The sequence below is a fragment of the Salmo trutta genome, chromosome 9 (assembly GCF_901001165.1).
Source record: "Salmo trutta chromosome 9, fSalTru1.1, whole genome shotgun sequence".
NCBI lineage: Eukaryota > Metazoa > Chordata > Actinopteri > Salmoniformes > Salmonidae > Salmo > Salmo trutta.
In genome coordinates, this window is record NC_042965.1 from 19,557,481 (window position 1) to 19,578,440 (window position 20,960).

General features: G+C 42.6%; 1 protein-coding gene across 2 annotated transcripts in view; it reads right to left on the bottom strand.

Moving 5' to 3' along the window:
* LOC115200123 (PDZ and LIM domain protein 2) overlaps nucleotides 1–20,960 on the bottom strand; it is a 65,158-nt gene that overhangs the window by 20,852 nt on the left and 23,346 nt on the right. For both annotated transcript variants that reach the window (XM_029762887.1, XM_029762886.1), the window contains exons 3-6: nucleotides 17,531–17,682; nucleotides 5,916–5,985; nucleotides 3,313–3,464; nucleotides 2,168–2,237 (exon numbers count right to left, since the gene is read on the bottom strand). In XM_029762887.1, coding sequence (XP_029618747.1) covers nucleotides 2,168–2,237; nucleotides 3,313–3,464; nucleotides 5,916–5,985; nucleotides 17,531–17,682 — 444 coding nt within the window. The remainder of the gene's footprint in view (nucleotides 1–2,167; nucleotides 2,238–3,312; nucleotides 3,465–5,915; nucleotides 5,986–17,530; nucleotides 17,683–20,960) is intronic.

Sequence of the window (20,960 nt, forward strand, 5' to 3'; positions counted from 1 at the left end):
ACATGGAGTCAAACGAGGTTAGGAAAATACTTTTAGACGCAATTTCAGTGGGACTGATCACCTGAAACAGCATTACTCTCCACCTCTCAGGCGTGACAGAGAGCCTTGTCAGGGGAGCCGAGGCCCCGCTGCTCACTAGGCTGCAGTGTTACTGCCAGTCAGTCCGGAGCAGCACAACATTACAGAGCAGTATGTCCATGCCAACAGGGCAGGCCTCTTCCAAGCGGTTTACCCGTCGAGCACACTGAAGGGCTCCACTCACTAATCCCAGATCCAGGGTGGGAGGCTCGTCTCCTCTTCAGAACTAGAGATACCGCCAATGGAGGAAGAGCCCCGCCAAAATCACCCCTCATCCACCGGCCCTGCATCTCAGTAATGTGAACGTTTTCAGGCTTAGGAGGACAGGACAGAGAGAGCTCTCCAAGACGTGCTCCAGCAAAGCCACAGTGGAGGTGGTGAGTGAAGTGGTGACCGAGGGCTCACAAGATAATGTCTTTAGACAGTAGGTCAGCCCTGTTAAATCACAGCAAGGGGAGGCCAGCAATACTGTTAACATGTGTTAGATGCACAGGTCTGACTAACAACCAAAAACATCTATCTGGCCTTTCTAGAATTTCATGTCTCTTCAGTTCAGAAACAGTAGTGTGTGACTCCAAAAGAATTTGGTTAAACAGGGGAAAAAAATAAAAAACCATGTTCAGTGGAGTGAGACAGAAGGAATGTGATGGCTCCCAGAGGGAGTGAGGGGGGATATGGATTCCAAAACTTGAGATGAAGAACAAGGGAGAGCTGATCTCCAAAATGTTAGAAAATGTTTTTTTTTTTTTTTAATAACTCCCCCCCTCAGAGTTGTGAGCAAAGGTTCCAGGCCATTTGGCCCACCTGCCTTCATAAATACCACAAACATGTATGGTCATCCCAGACAGCCACGCATGATGGAGGAGCATGTAAGTCAGTGCATTCCTAAAAGGCTGCTGATAAAGCTCTCAGCCAACTAGTACAGCTCCTAATAGTCTCCACTCCAGTCTGCCTGAAGTACATAGCTTCAAAGCTCTCCACAGAAAATGAACATCTCATAACACAACAGTGTCCTTATGAACTGTCTGTCTGCACAGAGATCCAACCAGGCACCCTCCCCTCCTCCAGACAACCGTCCTGTTCTAGAAACAGGACAGACAACCCAAATAAGGGAAAGGATTGACCAGGCCCCCAAAGGAGTGTTGATAGACAGCTTGATACTGATGATACATACCTGTAATATATGTCAGCTACAAGCTCTCTGAGATCATTAAAATACACTGAACGGTATAAACTGCTTGGCTGGCGGGACCACCCTCACCATGAAAATGGGAATATTCCATATTAGACAAGACGTTTATACTAGCCTCTGATCAAGTCATCGGCTCCTTAGATGAAGAGTTTAAATCTTCATTCTCCAGGCCAGAGAGGCCATATTTATCTAACTCCATGTAATGTTCACACAACTTATAAAATGAATGGAATTCCATTCCCTGTCCCCCGGCCATTAGGGTCCTGCATGTTTTTTTCCTGTTGTCATCTCCCATGGTGTGTCTTCTGTGGAACCAATACTTGGGACTGGGGAAGTAAGACATAGCTGGAATATCTCATGAAGAATTTTCCCACAACATTCTCTGTCCTTTGGCTTATTGAAATCTTTCTAGACACCTTCCCCGCTTTCCTTTTGTTGCTGGAGCAGTAAATAAGCGAAGTGAATTCAAGCAGAAATCTGCCGATAACCCCAACCACATATATTATTTACTGCAAGTGAGACAACCAGTGGAGATTACACTAATGAGTTTCATATAGTAGACCACTAAAAGGTCAAGTCTATTGTTTTACGGAGAGCTAAATCATTCTCCTCCTTAGTGATCTTTAAACAAACCGCTTCCAGATTGTATTCCAACTTAATGTCAGATCTTTTAAAAAAGTGACCTTTCAGTTCCCCGGCAATGAAAATATCAAATGCTGTCTGCATCCTGTCTTTCTCGCTGTAAAGCAATTACATGTAATGCATTATGGCCTTGGAAACTTACATCGTCAAGTTGTGCAGTTCTTTGGAGGTCTATGTTTATACTGATTGGTTACGCATGTTGAAATCACATAGGAAGTAAAGGGCCTGTGCAATGGGAGTATGAGGAAGACCTACCTGTGACAGTGGTCTGGACAGTTTGTAACTAGACGTCTTCTCTTCTGGAGACCACGAACACAGCTGGATGCTATGAAACGGCAGAGAAAGATTACACTGATAATGGTGTGTGCCATCTCATGGAAAATAACCATAATGGTCTCAATGGAAATACTTGACAAAATATCATAAACAAGCCATAACACTTCTAATTACCATTCATATTAATTTATGAAATGTGTGTGTTCAAGGTCATGGGATCATATTTTTACTAGCTCTGCAGATTACTAGGACAGGAATAAATAAGGATAGTCTAGCAGCACTAGACAGGCATTCAACTCACCCGGGGCAATATAAGGTTTGAACTGTGACCTACAAAATGATCCAGGTGAATAGCAGCTAGGCTTACAGACAGCGCAGCGAATGTTCCACGGCCTGGCCCATTGATGCTGTCAATGAACAGGGTGGAATGTGATATGCTGTGCACATCCTTTGTTACTACCACATAATCCCATGGCTCCATTTTCTGCCAGTTACTATTGTACCAATTTACTCTGGTCCAGTGTAGGACTCAAAGGCGCACTTACAGTAAGTGGACACTCTCGTAGTCTACCCTACGCCCATCCCCAACTTAAAGGCCCAGCACAGTCAAAAAACGTGATTTACCTGTGTATTATAAATACATTTCCACATCAAAATTATGATAATGCCCTTTAAGTGCAAGACCGTTTGAAAAGACCGCCTGAAATGTAAGCCTATTTTGGAAGGGATGGAGTTTTGGCCTGCCCGGTGACATCACCAGGTATTAAATTAGTTAGACCAATAAGAGCGTACCAAACCACTCTGCCAATAACAGCTAGTTTTCCACTCACAACTCAGACCACTCCCAGATAGTCCTAGCAAAATTTGTGCTTGACAAATTACTCTTTGCTAAGAAGCGATGAGTTTCTTTTTGCCCATTTTAATTGAAAACAAATTGTTAATTGTTACCCATAAATTATTTGATATTGAAGTAAAAAAGATTGCAGTGGACCTTTAACTAAAACACCTGGATAAATGTAGTAACCTATCCCTATCTATCCACTTTTCAAACTCAAGCAACGCATGATTGTCCTGGTCATTTAGAGGGATGTCACTTTGAGGTGATGGTGGATGCTGCAGTGTACCTCTTGGTGCTGGTGGGTGTGAGCCTCTCTCTCTTCCCCTCAGGGCTGGAAGGGGGCTCAGGGGAGTAGGGTCCAGGTGACAGGGAGGCTGGGCTGGAGATGGAGTACTCTCTGTAGTTCTGGTTCTCATCTCGACTCACCAGCACTGCTTCCTACAACAGAACAGGGCATGACAAACAGTCCGCATGATCAAAACATTTAAGGCATTTATCCACACAAAAATGTGACAAACTGCTTATCTCTATTCCTAAAATAACTTGTATTGCAAGAATGTTTAAAAAAAATTATTCACGATGTACAGTTGAAGTCGGAAGTTTACATACACTTAGGTTGGAGTCATTAAAACTCGTTTTTCAACCACTCCACAAATGTCTTGTTAACAAACTATAGTTTTGGCAAGTCGGTTAGGACATCTAATTAATTTTTCCAACAATTGTTTACAGACAGTGAAATAATCTAATCACAATTCCAGTGGGTGAGAAGTTTACATACACTAAGTTGACTGTGCCTTTAAACAGCTTGGAAAATTCCAATAGGCTAATTGACATAGTTTGAGTCAATTGGAGGTGTACCTGTGGATGTATTTCAAGGCCTACCTTCAAACTCAGTGCTTCTTTGCTTGACATCATGGGGAAATCAAAAGAAAAATCAGCCAAGACCTCAGAAAAAAATATTGTAGACCTTCACAAGTCTAGTTCATACTTGGGAGTAATTTCCCAACGACTGAAGGTACCACGTTCATCTGTACAAACAATAGTACGCAAATATAAACACCATGGGACCACGCAGCTGTCATACCGCTCAGGAAGGAAACGCTGTCTGTCTCCTAGAGATGAACGTACCTTGGTGCGAAAAGTGCAAATCAAGCCCAGAACAGCAGCAAAGGACCTTGTGAAGATGCTGGACAAAACGGGTACAAACCGTAGTCCCAAGGATGAACCAGACTTGTGGAGGTCTACAATTATTTTTTCTGAGGTCTTGCCTGATTTCTTTTGATATCCACAATAAAGCAAAAAAATAGAACTGTTTGGCCATAATGACCATCGTTATGTTTGGAGGAAAAAGGGGGAGGCTTGCAAGTTGAAGAACACCATCCCAACCATGAAGCACGGGGGTGACAGCATCATGTTGTGGGGATGCTGTGCTGCAGGAGGGACTGGTGCACTTCACAAAATAGATGGCATCATGAGGATGGAAAATGATGTGGATATATTGAAGCCATATCTCAAGACATTAGTCAGGAAGTTAAAGCTTGGTTGCAAATGGGTCTTCCAAATGGACAATGAACCCAAGCATACTTCCAAAGTTGTGGCAAAATGGCTTAAGGACGACTAAGTCAAGGTATTGGAGTGGCCATCACAAAGCTCTGACCTCAATCCTATAGAAATTTGTGGGCAGAACCAAAAAAGCGTGTGCGAGCAAGGAGGCCTACAAACCTGACTCAGTTACACCAGCTCTGTCAGGAGGAATGGGCCAAAATTCACCCAACTTATTGTGGAAAGCTTGTGGAAGGCTACCCGAAACGTTTGACCCAAGTTAAACAATTTAAAGGCAATGCTACCAAATACTAATTGAGTGCATGTAAACTTCTGACTCACTGGGAATGTGATGAAAGAAATAAAAAGCTGAAATAATTCTCTAATATTATTCTGACATTTCACATTCTTAAAATAAAGTTGTGATCCTAACTGACCTAAGACAGGTAATTTTTACTAGGATTAAACGTCAGGAATTGTGAAAAACTGAGTTTAATGTATTTGGCTAAGGTGTATGTAAACTTCCGACTTCAACTGTAACTAAAACATTTGTCTCCTTGAACTTTTAGATGGTGCTCAGACGCTGTTGACAAGTAGGCGCTTGGGATATATGCTTCATAAAAGTCTTCAAAAAGACACAAACAGTCAGTACACGTTGAGGCATAATGTACAGTCATGTTAGAGCTGTACATCCAGAGGTAAGTGAAACCAGGTTTGTGGGAATCAGATATGTAATATCACCATGCGAAAATGATGACAGTGAGTGTTCGGTCCTAGCCTTCAGCCTTGTGCCCTGCATGGGCTCGTATTCTGCCAGTTACCACGGAGACCCAGCAGTAGTTCTGTTACCATATTAAAAACAGAAACCTCCGCTTATTTACAGCGTTCTCTGGTTCCTCTCCCATGTTTCTCTGTCTCAGGGCCACAGAGTATCTCTACAGTCACACGAGGATGTCTGCTTCCGGCTCATCTGGACCTCGAATAAATCATTGATAAGTGATCTGTAAATATGAGCCCAGCATCTACATGGCTCTCAGGCATCAGCCATTACACAAACCATTAGGACAGGATTCATCATGTAGAGATATGCTGCTGATGTAACCAGATACTGGAAGATAGTGGGATAAATACTGTAGGAAAGAATGTCTCGATGGGTCATGAAGTGAAGGCCTACGGAGTTTTAATAGGCCTTACATCCATCATACGCCCATCAACAAAAGTACTGATTCACAGATAGTTTAAATACTTTACAGTGAGACTGTTTAGGGTGATCGCTGTATTAAAGGGAACTTGCAGACCAAAGATGGAAGCCCCTGCATAAGGAGATAGAGGACATGATTGACTGACCTGGAAGCGTCCAGTGAGCTTTTCTGGGGTGGTATTTCCATTGGTCTGTTCAGAGCTGGGGGGCTCAGGCCTGTAGGAAGACACTGGAGATCAATGGACCACACACACACACACACCCTAACCTGTAATAAAATCAGAAGAATGGTATCCACATCCCAGGAGAGTGCAACACTGGCCCAGTAGAGGAACACTGTCTTCAGTACCATATAATTCACCCATGTCAAGCCCTAAACAAGTACCCAAAACCATGATTGCTTAAAATGAGTTGTTAAAGGATAAATGAGTAAGGAAGCTTGCATACGTCAATGCATTACAGGATACAAGCCAAAACCCCCACAAGAGTTTTACTTCAAAGTCATGGACCAAGGTCAACTACAGTAATTCTCACACTAATGATTGAAATCAGGTCTGTTAGATGACTTGAGCCATGTCAAAGTATTCCCTACAATGATAGACTGGAAGCTCTGATATCATCTAATGTCTCATATTATTCATCAACATGTTAAGTAGAATGGTCTGATTTGATGTGGTTAGATACATTACACAAAAAGGTTCAATTCAGATATTGTGAGCGCCGGAGGACTTGTGTGTGTACTTGCGTGCATGTTAGGCAATATACCATTTATACCGTATTCCGGAGTATTTCGAAATACCGACAGCGGTGTTGAATACTTGTTTCTGATTGGCTTTAAGGGCGTTCTAGGGCGTGCATCATTTCCCTATAACGCACGGTATATTTGCACAGTAGAATTCAATGGCTATAGTTGAGAGAACATTGATTAGAGTTAACTGCCTCAGATTGCAGCCCAAATAAATGCTTCAGAGTTCAAGTAAAAAGACCAACTGTTCAGAGAAGAACACATGAAGTCAGGCCTTCAAAGAAACCACTAAAAGGACACCAATAAGAAGAGACTTGCTTGGGCCAAGAAACACAAGCAATGGACATTAGACCGGTGGAAATCTGTCCTTTGGTCTGATGAGTCCAAATTTGAGATTTTTGGTTCCAACCACCGTGTGTCGTTGTGAGACATTTACATTTTAGTCATTTAGCAGACGCTCTTATCCAGAGTGACTTACAGTAGTGAATGCATACATTTCATACATTTTTTTTCTGTGCTGGCCCCCCGTGGGAATCAAACCCACAACCCTGGCGTTGCAAACACCATGCTCTACCAACTGAGCTACAGGGAAGGCAGAGTAGGTGAACAGATGATCTCCGAATGTGTGGTTCCCACCGTTAAGCATGAAGGAGGTGGTGTGATGGTGCTTTGCTGGTGACACAGTCAGTGATTTATTTAGAATTCAAGGCACACTTAAGCAGCACTGCTACCAAAGCATTCTGCAGCGATACATCATCCCATCCCGTTTGCGCTTAGTGGGACTATCAATTGTTTTTCAATGGAACAATGACCCAAAACACCTCCAGGCTGTGTAAGGGCTATTTGACCAAGAAGGAGAGTGATGGTGTACTGCATCAGATGACCTGGCCTCCACAATCACCTGACCTCAACCCAATTGAGACGGTTTGGGATGAGTTGGACCGCAGTGTGAAGGAAAAGCAGCCAAGTGCTCAGCATGTGGGAACTCCTTCAAGACTGTTGGAAAAGCATTCCAGGTGGAGCTGGTTGAGAGAATGCCAAGTGTGCAAAGCTGTCATCAAGGCAAAGGGTGGCTAATTTGAAGAATCTCAAAATATGTGTTTAACACTTTTTTGGTTACTACATGATTCCATGTGTTATTTCATAGTTTTGATGTCTTCACAATTATTATAAAAATGAAGAAAAACCCTTGAATGAGTAGGTGTCCAAACTTTTGACTGGGACTGTATATGTTTTTTGAAATAGCACCCCTTGTGTGCACTTCCAGTAATACCGTATACACCGATATGGTATGTCAGTATAAAAATCTGATTACTGCCCCCGAAGTGCGTATACGTCACAAGAGACCAGAGTGCGAAACTGAAGACTAACAGCAAGTATGCACCAATGTGCAAGTGCGCAGCTGCAAAAATCAAAAGCGGATCTTCGAATCAGACACCTTGTTTTGGTTTCCCCTATGCCAAAGTGCTGTCAGTACAACCACTGGTATGTCGTTTTGATTAAAAATGCCTGCAGTCGACAGGTAGCAGAGAATCGTTTTGAAGATTCTGATGCTCTTTAACATGACGCTCCTAGCAGAGTCTCATCTTTCCAGCTCTTTCACTGTGCTCGCTTTAATAAAACATATACCCAGTTCAATCATTGAGTTTGGAAGGGAAATATGTAGGGACTGTACGAGTCAATGTAAACAACTAGTGACCCCCCACTGTAGGGCTGCCTGCCTCTCCTCTCAGCTGAGCCTCAGCCCAGGGTAATGAGGCGCACAGGAAGGCCCTGGATGCCTGTGGTAAATCGCCCAGAAACACACCTCTAACAGCAGGAACAGGGTCTGGGCTGTATCTGAATACTCCACATGTGCAGGCACACATCCAACCAGAGGAACAGCTGAAATAGGAAAACAGGCTCCTCATGCTACAGCAGTCAGAAGATATTACACTTACAGGATAAATGGGACATAATGGATGGTTAATTGGAGTTCAAAATAAGTTCCCTGTAAGGAAATGCCTGTGTTCACTGGAATGCCAAAAGTTCACAGAAGAAAGCTCCTGCGGTTGAGAGAGACGAGGATAAAGTTAACTGATGTCATTCAGACAATGAGAGGCATCCAAGGTTAACTGCTGGGCCTTATGTAATGTGACCTTTGCCCTCATGTACAGCAGTAGATGGGTGGATGAGCATGGGCTGAGAGCAGTGGCTGTCTGAGGTGAAGATGATCGTCTCACCTCTAGAGATCTAATCCCAGCACGGAACAGGGACTGAAATGGAACAGTATGTTGATCTTTGTCATGTAGGGGACTTGGGAGTTTACCTGCCATGCATTCTTCAGTTAGATAGGAATCTATGCAATCTATTGTGCCTGCCTTCTCAACAATAATGAAAACGGAAAGAACGGCGACAATCCAGTGAACTAATATACAATACATACCAATGTCTTGTCTTATAGACATCTTGACTTCCATTCGAACACTGTTCACATAGACCATGGCATGCCACTACTCTGGACGGTTCTGACTTAGAATGTGGACAACTACAAATACCAAGGTGTCTGGCTAGACTGTAAACTCTCCTTCCAGACTCACAATAAGCATTTCCAATCCAAAATGAAATCTACAATCAGCTTACTATTTCGCAACAAAGCCTCCACTCATGCTGCCAAACATAAACTCGAAAAACTGACTATCCTACAGATCCTTGAATTTGGCGATGTCATTTACAAAATAGCCTCCAACACAACTCAGCAAACTGGATGTAGTCCATCACAGTGCCATCCGTTTTGTCACCAAAGCCCCATATACTACCAACCACTGCAACCTGTATGCTCTCGTTGGCTGGTCTTCGCTACATATTCGTCGCCAAACCCACTGGCTCCAGGTCATCCATAAGTCTTTGCTAGGTAAAGCGCCATCTTATCTCAGCTAACTGGTCACCATAGCAACACCCACCCATAGCACACTCTCCAGCAGGTATATTTCACTGGTCATCCCCAAAGCCAACACATACTTTGGCTGCCTTTCCTTCCAGTTCTCTGCTGCCAATGACTGGAACAAATTGCAGGAAAAAAAAATATTTTTTTTTAAAAATCACTGAAGTTGGAGACATATCTCCCTCACTAACTTTAAGCATCAGCTGTCAGAGCAGCTTACCGATCACTGCAGCTGTACACAGCCCATCTGTAAATAGCCCATCCAACCACCTACCTACAGTGGAAGTCGGATGAATACATACACTTAGGTTGGAGTCATTAAAACTCGTTTTTCAAGCACTCCACAAATTTCTTGTTAACAAACTATAGTTTTGGCAAGTCGGTTAGGACATCTACTTTGTGCATGACAACAATTGTTTACAGACTATTTCACTATCATAATTCCAGTGGGTCAGAAGTTGACATACACTAAGTTGACTGTGCCTTTAAACAGCTTGGAACATTCCAGAAAATTATGTCATGGCTTTAGAAGTGTCTGAAAGGCAATTGGAGGTGTACCTGTGGATATATTTCAAGGCCTACCTTCAAAACTCAGTGCCTCATTGCTTGACATCATTGGAAAATCTAAAGAAATCAGCTAAGACCTCAGAAAAACAATTGTAGACCTCCACAAGTATGGTTCAACCTTGGGAGAAATTTCCAATAGTACGCAAGTGTAAACACCATGGGACCAAGCAACCGCCATACCACTCAGGAAGGAGACGCATTCTGTCTCCTAGAGATGAACGTACTTTGGTGCGAAGTGCAAATCAGTCCCAGAACAACAGCAAAGGACCTTGTGAAGATGGAGGAAACGGGTACAAAAGTATCTATATCCACAGTAAAACGAGTCCTATATCAACATAACCTGAAAGGCCGCTCAGCAAGGAAGAAGCCACTGCTCCAAAATCGGCATAAAAAAGCCAGACTACGGTTTGCAACTGCACATGGGGATAAAGATCGTACTTTTGGAGAAATGTCCTCTGGTCTGATGAAACAAAAATAGAACTGTTTGGCCATAATGAGCATCGTTATGTTTGGAGGAAAAAGGGGGAGGCTTACAAGCTGAAGAACACCATCCCAACCGTGAAGCACAGGGGTGGCAGCATCATGTTGTGAGGGTGCTTTGCTGCAGGAGGGACTGGTGCATCATGAGGATGGAAAATGATGTGGATATATTTAAGCAACATCTCAAGACATCAGTCAGGAAGTTAAAGCTTGGTCGCAAATGGGTCTTCCAAATGGACAATGACCACAAGCATACTTCCAAAGTTATTGCAAAATGGCTTAAGGACAAAGTCAAGGTATTGGAGTGGCCATCACAAAGCCCTGACCTCAATCCTATAGAAAATGTGTGGGCAGAACTGAAAAAAAAAAAAGTGTGCGAGCAAACTTGACTCAGTTACACCAGCTCTGTCAGGAGGAATGGGCCAAAATTCACCCAATTTAATTGTGGGAAGCTTGTGGAAGACTACCCGAAACATTTGACCCAAGTTAAACAATTTAAAGGCAATGCTACCAAATACTAATTGAGTGTATATTTAACTTCTGACCCACTGGGAATGTGATGAAAGAAATAAAAGCTGAAATAAATCATTTTCCTCTACTATTATTCTGACATTTCACATTCTTAAAATAAAGTGGTGATCCTAACTGACCTAAAACAGGGAATTTTTACTAGGATTAAATGTCAGGAATTGTGAAAAACTGAGTTTAAATGTATTTGGCTAAGGTGTATGTAAACTTCCGACTTCAACTGTACCTCATCCCCATATGCTTTTCTGCTCTTTTGCACACCAGTATTTCTACTTGCACATATATCACTCCAGTGTAAATTGCTAAATTGTAATTACGTCACCACTTTTAGCCTATTTATTGCCTTACCTCCTTAGCACACACTGTATACAGATTTTTCTATTGTTATTGACTGCATGTTTGTTTATCCCATGTGTAACTCTGTTTTTGTCACACTTCTTTGCTTAATCTTGGCCAGGTCGCAGTTGTAAAGGAGAACTTGTTCTCAACTGGCCTACCTGGTTAAATAAAAAAATGATTTCACTTGTAAACTAGTCACAGACGTGAGACTTTGACACAATTTAAAAAAAAAAAGAAACATGACTGTAGGGCTGCCTTTGTAGCAGCCTATAGAACAGCTGTTACAGACAATTTCCAATGCCCATCTGCAGTTGCTCAGTAACATCACATTACAAGGACCAATAGGATCAGAGGGACATGACATGCACACAGGGTCAGTGAACAAGGTTAACAGGGGGCAGGATCTTATCCCGGTATTGGGATTCATTGTCATGTGACCATGGCGGTGAATTCAAAACTGCAAGAGTAATCATTTCAAATAATCAACTATTTTCCTCCATTTGAAAGATATATCTCCTAAATCTAACCACGCTGTCCGATTTTCAGAGGCTTTACGGAGAATGCATAAAGTTAGGTTAGGAGAGTACATTGACAATAGCTGTGTGTAATGTTTAGCCAATTCAAAGAAGGGCATCAACAGACAGAAAACTAGCTAGAATTATGCACTTACCTTTGACAATCTGCATCAGATGACACTCATAGGACATTATGTTATACAATACATGCATTTTTAGTTCCATCAAGTTCATATTTATATCCAAAAACAGCATTTACAGTCGCGGTGAAATTCAGAATTTTTTTCGGCTCGAATGCTCCCAGTGAATCCAGCATTACGAATCACGGAATTACTATTCGAAAACATTGGTAAATTATAATATTGTCATTCAAAGAATAATATATTATCATCTCGTAATTGCTACCGAATGGCCAGATCTCAAAATAACTTTACTGGGAAATCACATTTTGCAATAAAACGGGGTACTATGCTAAGAACAATAAGCTAAGCTATAAGCTAAGCTATACAGTTAGCATCATCTAATATCGATAATAACATTGTAAATATCCCCTTACCTTTGATTATCTCCATCAGAAGGCACTGCCAGGGATCCCAGGTCCAGAACAAATGTGGTTTATTTTGACAAAGTTCATAATTTATGTCCAAATAACACCAAATAGTTAGCGTTCAGTAGGCTCCCACAAAACGAGGTGGGGGGTGTAAAGTCACGCCGAAAAGCTAAAAAAAAACCTAGTAAATAATCTATTTACGTTTGTTCAAACATGTCAAACGTTGTTTAGCATTAATCTTTTGGTCCATTTTTAACGTGAAACATCAGTAATATTTTCACACAACCTATCAAGTGTCTAGATAAACGATTATGACAACCACAGTCTTCTCAGATTTATGCGCAGGCGCAAAAAATGAAGTGATGTGTCAACTTCCTTGCATTCTAATTTGCCCCCTGTTCATCACAGATGCTTCAAACAACTTTATAAAGATCGTTGACATCTAGTGGAAGCCGTAGGAGTTGCGAACTGAATCCTTTCTCACTATGGTATCTATAAAACAATGACACTAAATAGTACAGTCACAAAATTCACATTTTTTTTTAAATCTATTTTTCACAGGTTTTTGCCTGCAATGTGAGTTTTGTTATACTTAGACACCATTCAAAATGTTTTAGAAAATTCAGAGTGTTTTCTATCTATTCTAGCTTCTGAGTTGGTGTAGGAGGCAGTTAAAAATGGGCACATTTTTTTCCAAAATTCTCAATACTGCCCCCTAGCCCAAACAGGAGACAGTTGAGGGCAATGGAGGCAAAATGACCGAGCATTAATGACAAGATACTGCTGGTGTTTTTCTATTGAGCGTCACAGTAAAATCTTCACGGAGCTGCAGATTTCAAACTGGAATCAAGAAGTACAGCAAAGAGTCCACAAGTCTGGTTATTGCACAACGGGATGTTTGATGGGTTGAGCACTGGCAAGTGCATCTGCAATGGAGCAGTTCCTCAGTTTAAGACAGGCACGCCCTTAACCAATACTCCTATTCTTAGGGTGGGCTGATGCCAACCTCTGCCCATGGGCAAACCCAGCTGCTGTGATCAGCAGGGCTGTAAACCCATTTACCAGGGTCCTCTCTGTTAATACTTCAGATTATCAGGCATTACACTGCAGTGTGTGTGTGTGCTTTGAATGATGCCTTCTGGGAGTAAACCTCCCTTTAAGAACAACACATTGCATAATGCTGCAGGTGGACCCTACATGGGGCCACACACTGTAGTTGATTGGAGGTGGCTAGAGGTGCTGGACTAGGATGGGTAAGAGAGACATGGTACTGCCTACCATCTAAAGGCGGTAGGGCCTTGATAGTGCAGACCAACCCTTCACCCCATTGCCCATCCTGTCTGCCAGTAGAACAGTGGGACTTGGAGCAGAGTGGTTGGCGGAGCTACAGAGTGGCATTGTCCTGGGCAGCTAGCGAGTCATGGTGTGTGTCGTTTCTGGCTCGGAAGGAGGCATGGGGTCAGCAGGGAAAAATCCACTCACATGGGCACGGGACACGCAAAGAGGAAGTGTGTGCACGTCTGTATCTCACGGGGTGTGTGATATATAATATAATATAATATATATATATATATATATATATATATATATATATATATATATATATATATATATATATATATTTATATATATATATATATATATATATATATATATATATATATTTATATATATATATATTATATATATATATATATATATATATATATATATATATATATATATTATTTATTAATCACTTAGAAATGTCCTTGTTTTTTAAAAAAAAGGTAAATTTTTTGTCCATTGAAATATCAAATTGATCAGAAATACAGTGTAGACATTGTTAATGTTGTAAATGACTATTGTAGCTGGAAACAGCTGATTTTTTTATGTCATATCTACATAGGCATACAGAGGCCCATTATCAGCAACCATCACTCCTGTGTTCCAATGGCACATTGTGTTAGCTAATCCAAGTTGCTCATTTAAAAAGGCTAATTAATCATTAGAAAACCCTTTTGCAATTATGTTAGGACAGCTGAAAACTGTTGTTCTGATTAAAGAAGCAATAAAACTGTCCTTTAGACTAGTTGAGTATCTGGAGCATCAGCATGTGGGTTCGATTACAGGCTCAAAATGGCCAGAAACAAAGACTTTCTTCTGAAACTCGTCAGTCTATTCTTATTCTGAGAAATGAAAGGTTATTCCTGGCGAGAAATTGCCAAGAAACTGAAGCTCTCGTACAACACTGTGTACTACTCCCTTCACAGAACAGCGCAAACTATCTCTAACCAGAATAGAAAGATGAGTGGGAGGCCCCGGTGCACAACTGAGCAAGAGGACAAGTACATTCTAGTGTCTAGTTTGAGAAACAGACAAGTCTTCAACTGGCAGCTTCATTAAATAATACCCGCAAAACACCAGTCTCAATGTCAACAGGCGACTCCGGGATGCTGGCCTTCTAAGCAGAGTTCCTCTGTCCAGTGTCAGTGTTCTTTTGCCCATGTTAATCTTTTCTTTTTATTGGCCAGTCTGAGAAATGGCTTTTTCTTTGCAACTCTGCCTAGAAGCCCAGCATCCCAGAGTTACCTCTTCACTGTTGACGTTGAGACTGGTGTTTTGCGGGTACTATTTAATGAAGCTGCCAGTTGAGGACTTGAGGCAAAAAGGGTTTTCTAATGATCAATTAGCTTTTTCAAATGATAAACTTGGATAAGCTAACACAACATACAATTGGAACACAGGAGTGATGGTTGCTGACAATGGGCCTCTGTATGCCTATGTAGATATTCCATAAAATATATATTTTTAAAAAATCAGCTGTTTCCAGCTACAATAGTCATTTACAATGTCTACACTGCATTTCTGATCAATTTGATATTTAAAAAAAAATTGAGAAAAAAAAAAAAAAAAAAAGGGGGAAAAAAGTACCTTTCTTTAACCTGTTGGGGATAGGGGGCAGTATTTGCATGGCCGGATAAAAAAAAAAAAAACATACCCGACTTAATCTGGTTCTACTCCTGCCCAGTAACTAGAATATGCATATAATTGTTTGATTTGGATAGAAAACACCCTAAAGTTTCTAAAACGTTTCAATGGTGTCTGAGTATAACAGAACTCAAATGGCAGGCCAAAACCTGAGAAGATTCCAAACAGGAAGCGCTCTGACTACTTCTTGATCATCTCTAACCAAAACAGGGGATCTCTGGCATAACGTGACATTTTCTAACGCTCCCCATAGGCTCTCAGAAGGCGCCAGAACGATGAATGGTGGCTTTGCAGGCCATGGCTGAAAAACTTTAGCGCATTTGGATAATGGTCGATCTGAGGACAATGAGACTGGAGGCGCGTGCACGAGCCGACACCATGTTGTTTACTTTCTCTCTCTTTGAACGAAAACAACGACTCCCGGTCGGAATATTATCAATTTTTTACGAGAAAAATAGCATAAAAATTGATTTTAAACAGCGTTTGACATGCTTCGAAGTACGGTAATGGAATAGTTTGAATTTTTTTGTCACGAAACGCGTCGGGCGCGTCACCCTTCGGATAGTGTCTTGAACGCACGAACAAAACGCCGCTATTTGGATATCACTATGGATTATTTGGAACCAAACCAACATTTGTTATTGAAGTAGAAGTCCTGGGAGTGCACTCTGACGAAGAACAGCAAAGGTAATCAAACTTTTCTAATAGTAAATCGGAGTTTGGCGAGTACCACAATTGGTGGGTGTCAAAATAGCTAGCCTGTGATGGCCGGGCTATCTACTCAGAATATTGCAAAATGTGCTTTCACCGAAAAGCTATTTTAAAAATCGGACATAGCGAGTGCATAAAGGAGTTCTGTATCTATAATTATGTTTTTTGTGAACGTTTATCGTGAGTAATTTAGTAAATTCACCGGAAGTGTTCGGTGGGAATGCTAGTCACATGCTAATGTAAAAAAGCTGGTTTTTGATATAAATATGAACTTGATTGAACAAAACAAGCATGTATTGTATAACATAATGTCCTAGGATTGTCATCTGATGAAGATCAAAGGTTAGTGCTGCATTTAGCTGTGGTTTGGGTTTATGTGACATTATATGCTAGCTTGAAAAATGGGTCTGATTATTTCTGGCTGGGTACTCTGCTGACATAATCTAATGTTTTGCTTTCGTTGTAAAGCCTTTTTGAAATCGGACAGTGTGGTTAGATTAACGAGAGTCTTGTCTTTAAAATGGTGTAAATAGTCATATGTTTGAGAAATTGAAGTAATAGCATTTCTAAGGTATTTGAATATCGCGCCACGGGATTACACTGGCTGTTGAGTAGGTGGGACGCAAGCGTCCCACTGGCCCAGAGAGGTTAAAAAACAAGGACATTTCTAAGTGACCCCAAACTTTTCAACAGTAGTGTAGGTAGGTAGAAGTTGGTGGGAGAGAGAGACACAGGAAAAACATACTGAGCCATAATCAAAACACCAGCCAAGAATGGTCTCACTTAACAGGAAATGGTCCAATGTGGAGCCAATTCTCTGCCACCCTAACAAGGTCTCAGCTAACTTCCAAACAAAGTTTATTAACATGGAAAATGTAACAGACAGTACATTTTGGCAACATAATTCTGACCCATTCTGGTATTCCCCCAGAATGAAACCACTGGTCCTTTGTAGGGAGAGAGAGCTGGGACATCTTAAGACATTAAAAAACAAAAACAGCAGACAAGTGGAAACGAGGATGTGGCGACTGTGGAACTGGCACATATACAAGCAATCAGCAGATCTAAGCTGACCAGAAGGCACAGATGTGGTCTCTATGCCACGTTGTGGTGACCCCGTCTGATGTTTGGATGAGTGTTTCCATGGCCAAGCTGTTAATGTAAGGACTTCCTACAGAATAAAAATAATCTAGGCAGCTAGCCTAGCAGTTAAGAGCATTGGGCCAGTAGCAAAAAGGTCACTGGTTCGAATCCCCAAGCAAACTTGGTGACAAAATCTGTCAATATTCCCTTGAGCAAGGCTCTGGATAAGAGTCTACTAAATGACAAAAATGTAAATCTACACCAAGATTTGAAAACATCTTGACACTCTTTAGGTACAGTACATGAGGATACATCTGTGCTCCTGGGCTGTGCACTGTATTAAAGCCTACCTCTCCACCAGCAGCTGCAGTTGAGTCTTGGAGTTTTTGATCTTGTTCTGGGCCTCCACATTGAGCATGTCCACTGTGTTCTCTCCATTGATCTCCAGGATGACATCACCAGGCTGCAGGGCAGCCAGCTCGGCTTTGCTGCCCCCATTGACCTGTGGGACAGAGGTAAGAGCTGCAGTCAGACTCACTCTACTGCCTGTGGACTTGGTGCAGACATGGTGCTATCAGCAACGTAAATAACCAGCATGCCTGAACGAAAGGCTGCACATCTTATGAGTGTTGGACTATTTGTCAAGGGCTGACAGATGTGAACGGTCATGATTGTAATAACATGAGGCCCAGCCAGGTTGTGGCTGTTGTGGAGAGATGGGCTGTTTTCCTCAGTTTGCCTTCCAGGTGTCAATCAGGTCTTGCAGGGCTCTAGCAAGTGATTCTAACGTTTATTGCAACCAAAATGTAAGAGACACCACGGCTCGTCATGCACCTGGAACACCTCAACAGTGAGGATTCATGACACCCGGAGGGAAAAGTAATCAGTGGGAAAGTACTGGGGCTGACTACTCTGGCCTAACCTTTGATGCAAGCCCCCCCCATGTCAAGGCCAATGGGGTCTACTGCCTGCATTAGGGGGAATTCCAGCCTAATAGAAGGGTACATCCATTCGAATTCAACACCATCTCTTGATTTAAACAACATTTTCCCATACATGTCAGCTCATGAAGTGGCCAGAAAGTGACTTTTTGGACCTGAATGCCAAGACATAAAATCAGTAAACTCTTCAAGCAGTGTGTTTGCGTGTAAACTAGACCTCACATTCTTGCTTTCTCTGTCCTCCTTGCCTCTCCTTAAAAGTGCATTGGAGCCTGAGGAGAGGAACCTTCACTCCTCTCCCCCAAATGTGCTTTGAGAGAGTTCAGGAATGGAGGAAACAAGGGGAGAATCTCAATATCATTTCTCACTTCTCAAAACCCATTGGATAAGAAGGCGAGAAGGGAGGGACCTCTGACCTTATCCAAATGGGTTTTGAGAAGGATGAGGAGAGAGGATGCAATGAATCAAGGAAACGCAATTGAGGACAGAGGAAGCAAGTATTTGACAGCTATTATTTTTTGGGGACAGTGCCAGACTGAATGAATTATTGAGCTAACATAATATCCACTGCCTGTGCAGAAACAACCCCTAGGCTACTGCCCAGAGGAATTGATAGGTGGTGACATGGTGAGAGGTCCACCTTAACCTCTGATAGGTTGGTGCAATTTTGGCCGTATTGCTTAAACCTGTCCAATTCTCTCATATTTCTACAAGTGTCTAGGGGTTGTCTGGACAGGACCCCACAACCTCCAGGTGTGTGGTGGACCTACAGCACTACACTTGAGGCATTGGTTAGATGTTTAATTCCTTTGATACACACAGGTGTATGCTGGACACACCCATGGCACCCGATCAGACAGGTCTGGCTAGCTGAGGACCTACTGTAAACAGTGAAAGGATACATTTACATGGCTACTATTCACACCCTTGCTTCATTCCAGCTAGTTAGATCTGCAACCACTCACTAACAAACTATAAGCTAGGGCATATCTCTAGTCTAGCAATATATACACACTGTTGTTTGGGCTGTATCGCATCATTTAAATAACATTACCCATGGTTAGCTAGGATATATCAGTCAGCTAACCATTTACAGTAACAGTTCATTAATAAGTCAATACACACAATTGTATGCAGAAATGGAGAAATCTGCCCTTATCCTGGCACTGGTTGGGCAGCCATTAATTCAGTCATAGATAGATGTATAGAATGGCGTTAGAAGGGTGACCACCTACTTTGAAAGGACAGGACGTGTTGGCTGTGCACTTGACCAGGCATTCCACATTTAACCCCACCCACATTTGAACATCAAAATATATCAGGTTGGTTTTACATGCAATTAGACATATACACATTGCTCAAAAAAATAAAGGGAACACTTAAACAACACAATGTAACTCCAAGTCAATCACACTTCTGTGAAATCAAACTGTCCACTTAGGAAGCAACACTGATTGACAATAAATTTCACATGCTGTTGTGCAAATGGAATAGACAACAGGTGGAAATTAGGCAATTAGCAAGACACCCCCAATAAAGGAGTGGTTCTGCAGGTGGGGACCACAGACCACTTCTCAGTTCCTATGCTTCCTGGCTGATGTTTTGGTCACTTCTGAATGCTGGCGGTGCTTTCACTCTAATGGTAGCATGAGACGGAGTCTACAACCCACACAAGTGGCTCAGGTAGTGCAGCTCATCCAGGATGGCACATCAATGCGAGCTGTGGCAAGAAGGTTTGCTGTGTCTGTCAGCGTAGTGTCCAGAGCATGGAGGCGCTACCAGGAGACAGGCCAGTACATCAGGAGACGTGGAGGAGGCCGTAGGAGGGCAACAACCCAGCAGCAGGACCGCTACCTCCGCCTTTGTGCAAGGAGGAGCAGGAGAAGCACTGCCAGAGCCCTGCAAAATGACCTCCAGCAGGCCACAAATGTGCATGTGTCTGCTCAAACGGTCAGAAACAGACTCCATGAGGGTGGTATGAGGGCCCGACGTCCACAGGTGGGGGTTGTGCTTACAGCCCAACACCGTGCAGGACGTTTGGCATTTGCCAGAGAACACCAAGATTAGCAAATTCGCCACTGGCGCACTGTGCTCTTCACAGATGAAAGCAGGTTCACACTGAGCACGTGACAGACGTGACAGAGTCTGGAGACGCCGTGGAGAACGTTCTGCTGCCTGCAACATCCTCCAGCATGACCGGTTTGGCGGTGGGTCAGTCATGGTGTGGGGTGGCATTTCTTTGGGGGGCCGCACAGCCCTCCATGTGCTCGCCAGAGGTAGCCTGACTGCCATTAGGTACCGAGATGAGATCCTCAGACCCCTTGTGAGACCATATGCTGGTGTGGTTGGCCCTGGGTTCCTCCTAATGCAAGACAATGCTAGACCTCATGTGGCTGGAGTGTGTCAGCAGTTCCTGCAAGAGGAAGGCATTGATGCTATGGACTGGCCCGCCCGTTCCCCAGACCTGAATCCAATTGAGCACATCTGGGACGTCATGTCTCGCCCCATCCACCAAAGCCACGTTGCACCACAGACTGTCCAGGAGTTGGCGGATGCTTTAGTCCAGGTCTGGGAGGAGATCCCTCAGGAGACCATCCGCCACCTCATCAGGAGCATGCCCAGGCGTTGTACGAAGGTCATACAGGCACGTGGAGGCCACACACACACACACACACACTACTGAGCCTCATTTTGACTTGTTTTAAGGACATTACATCAAAGTTGGATCAGCCTGTAGTGTGGTTTTCCAATTTAATTGAGTGTGACTCCAAATCCAGACCTCCATGGGTTGATAAATTGGACTTCCATTGATTCTTTTTGTGTGATTTTGTTGTCAGCA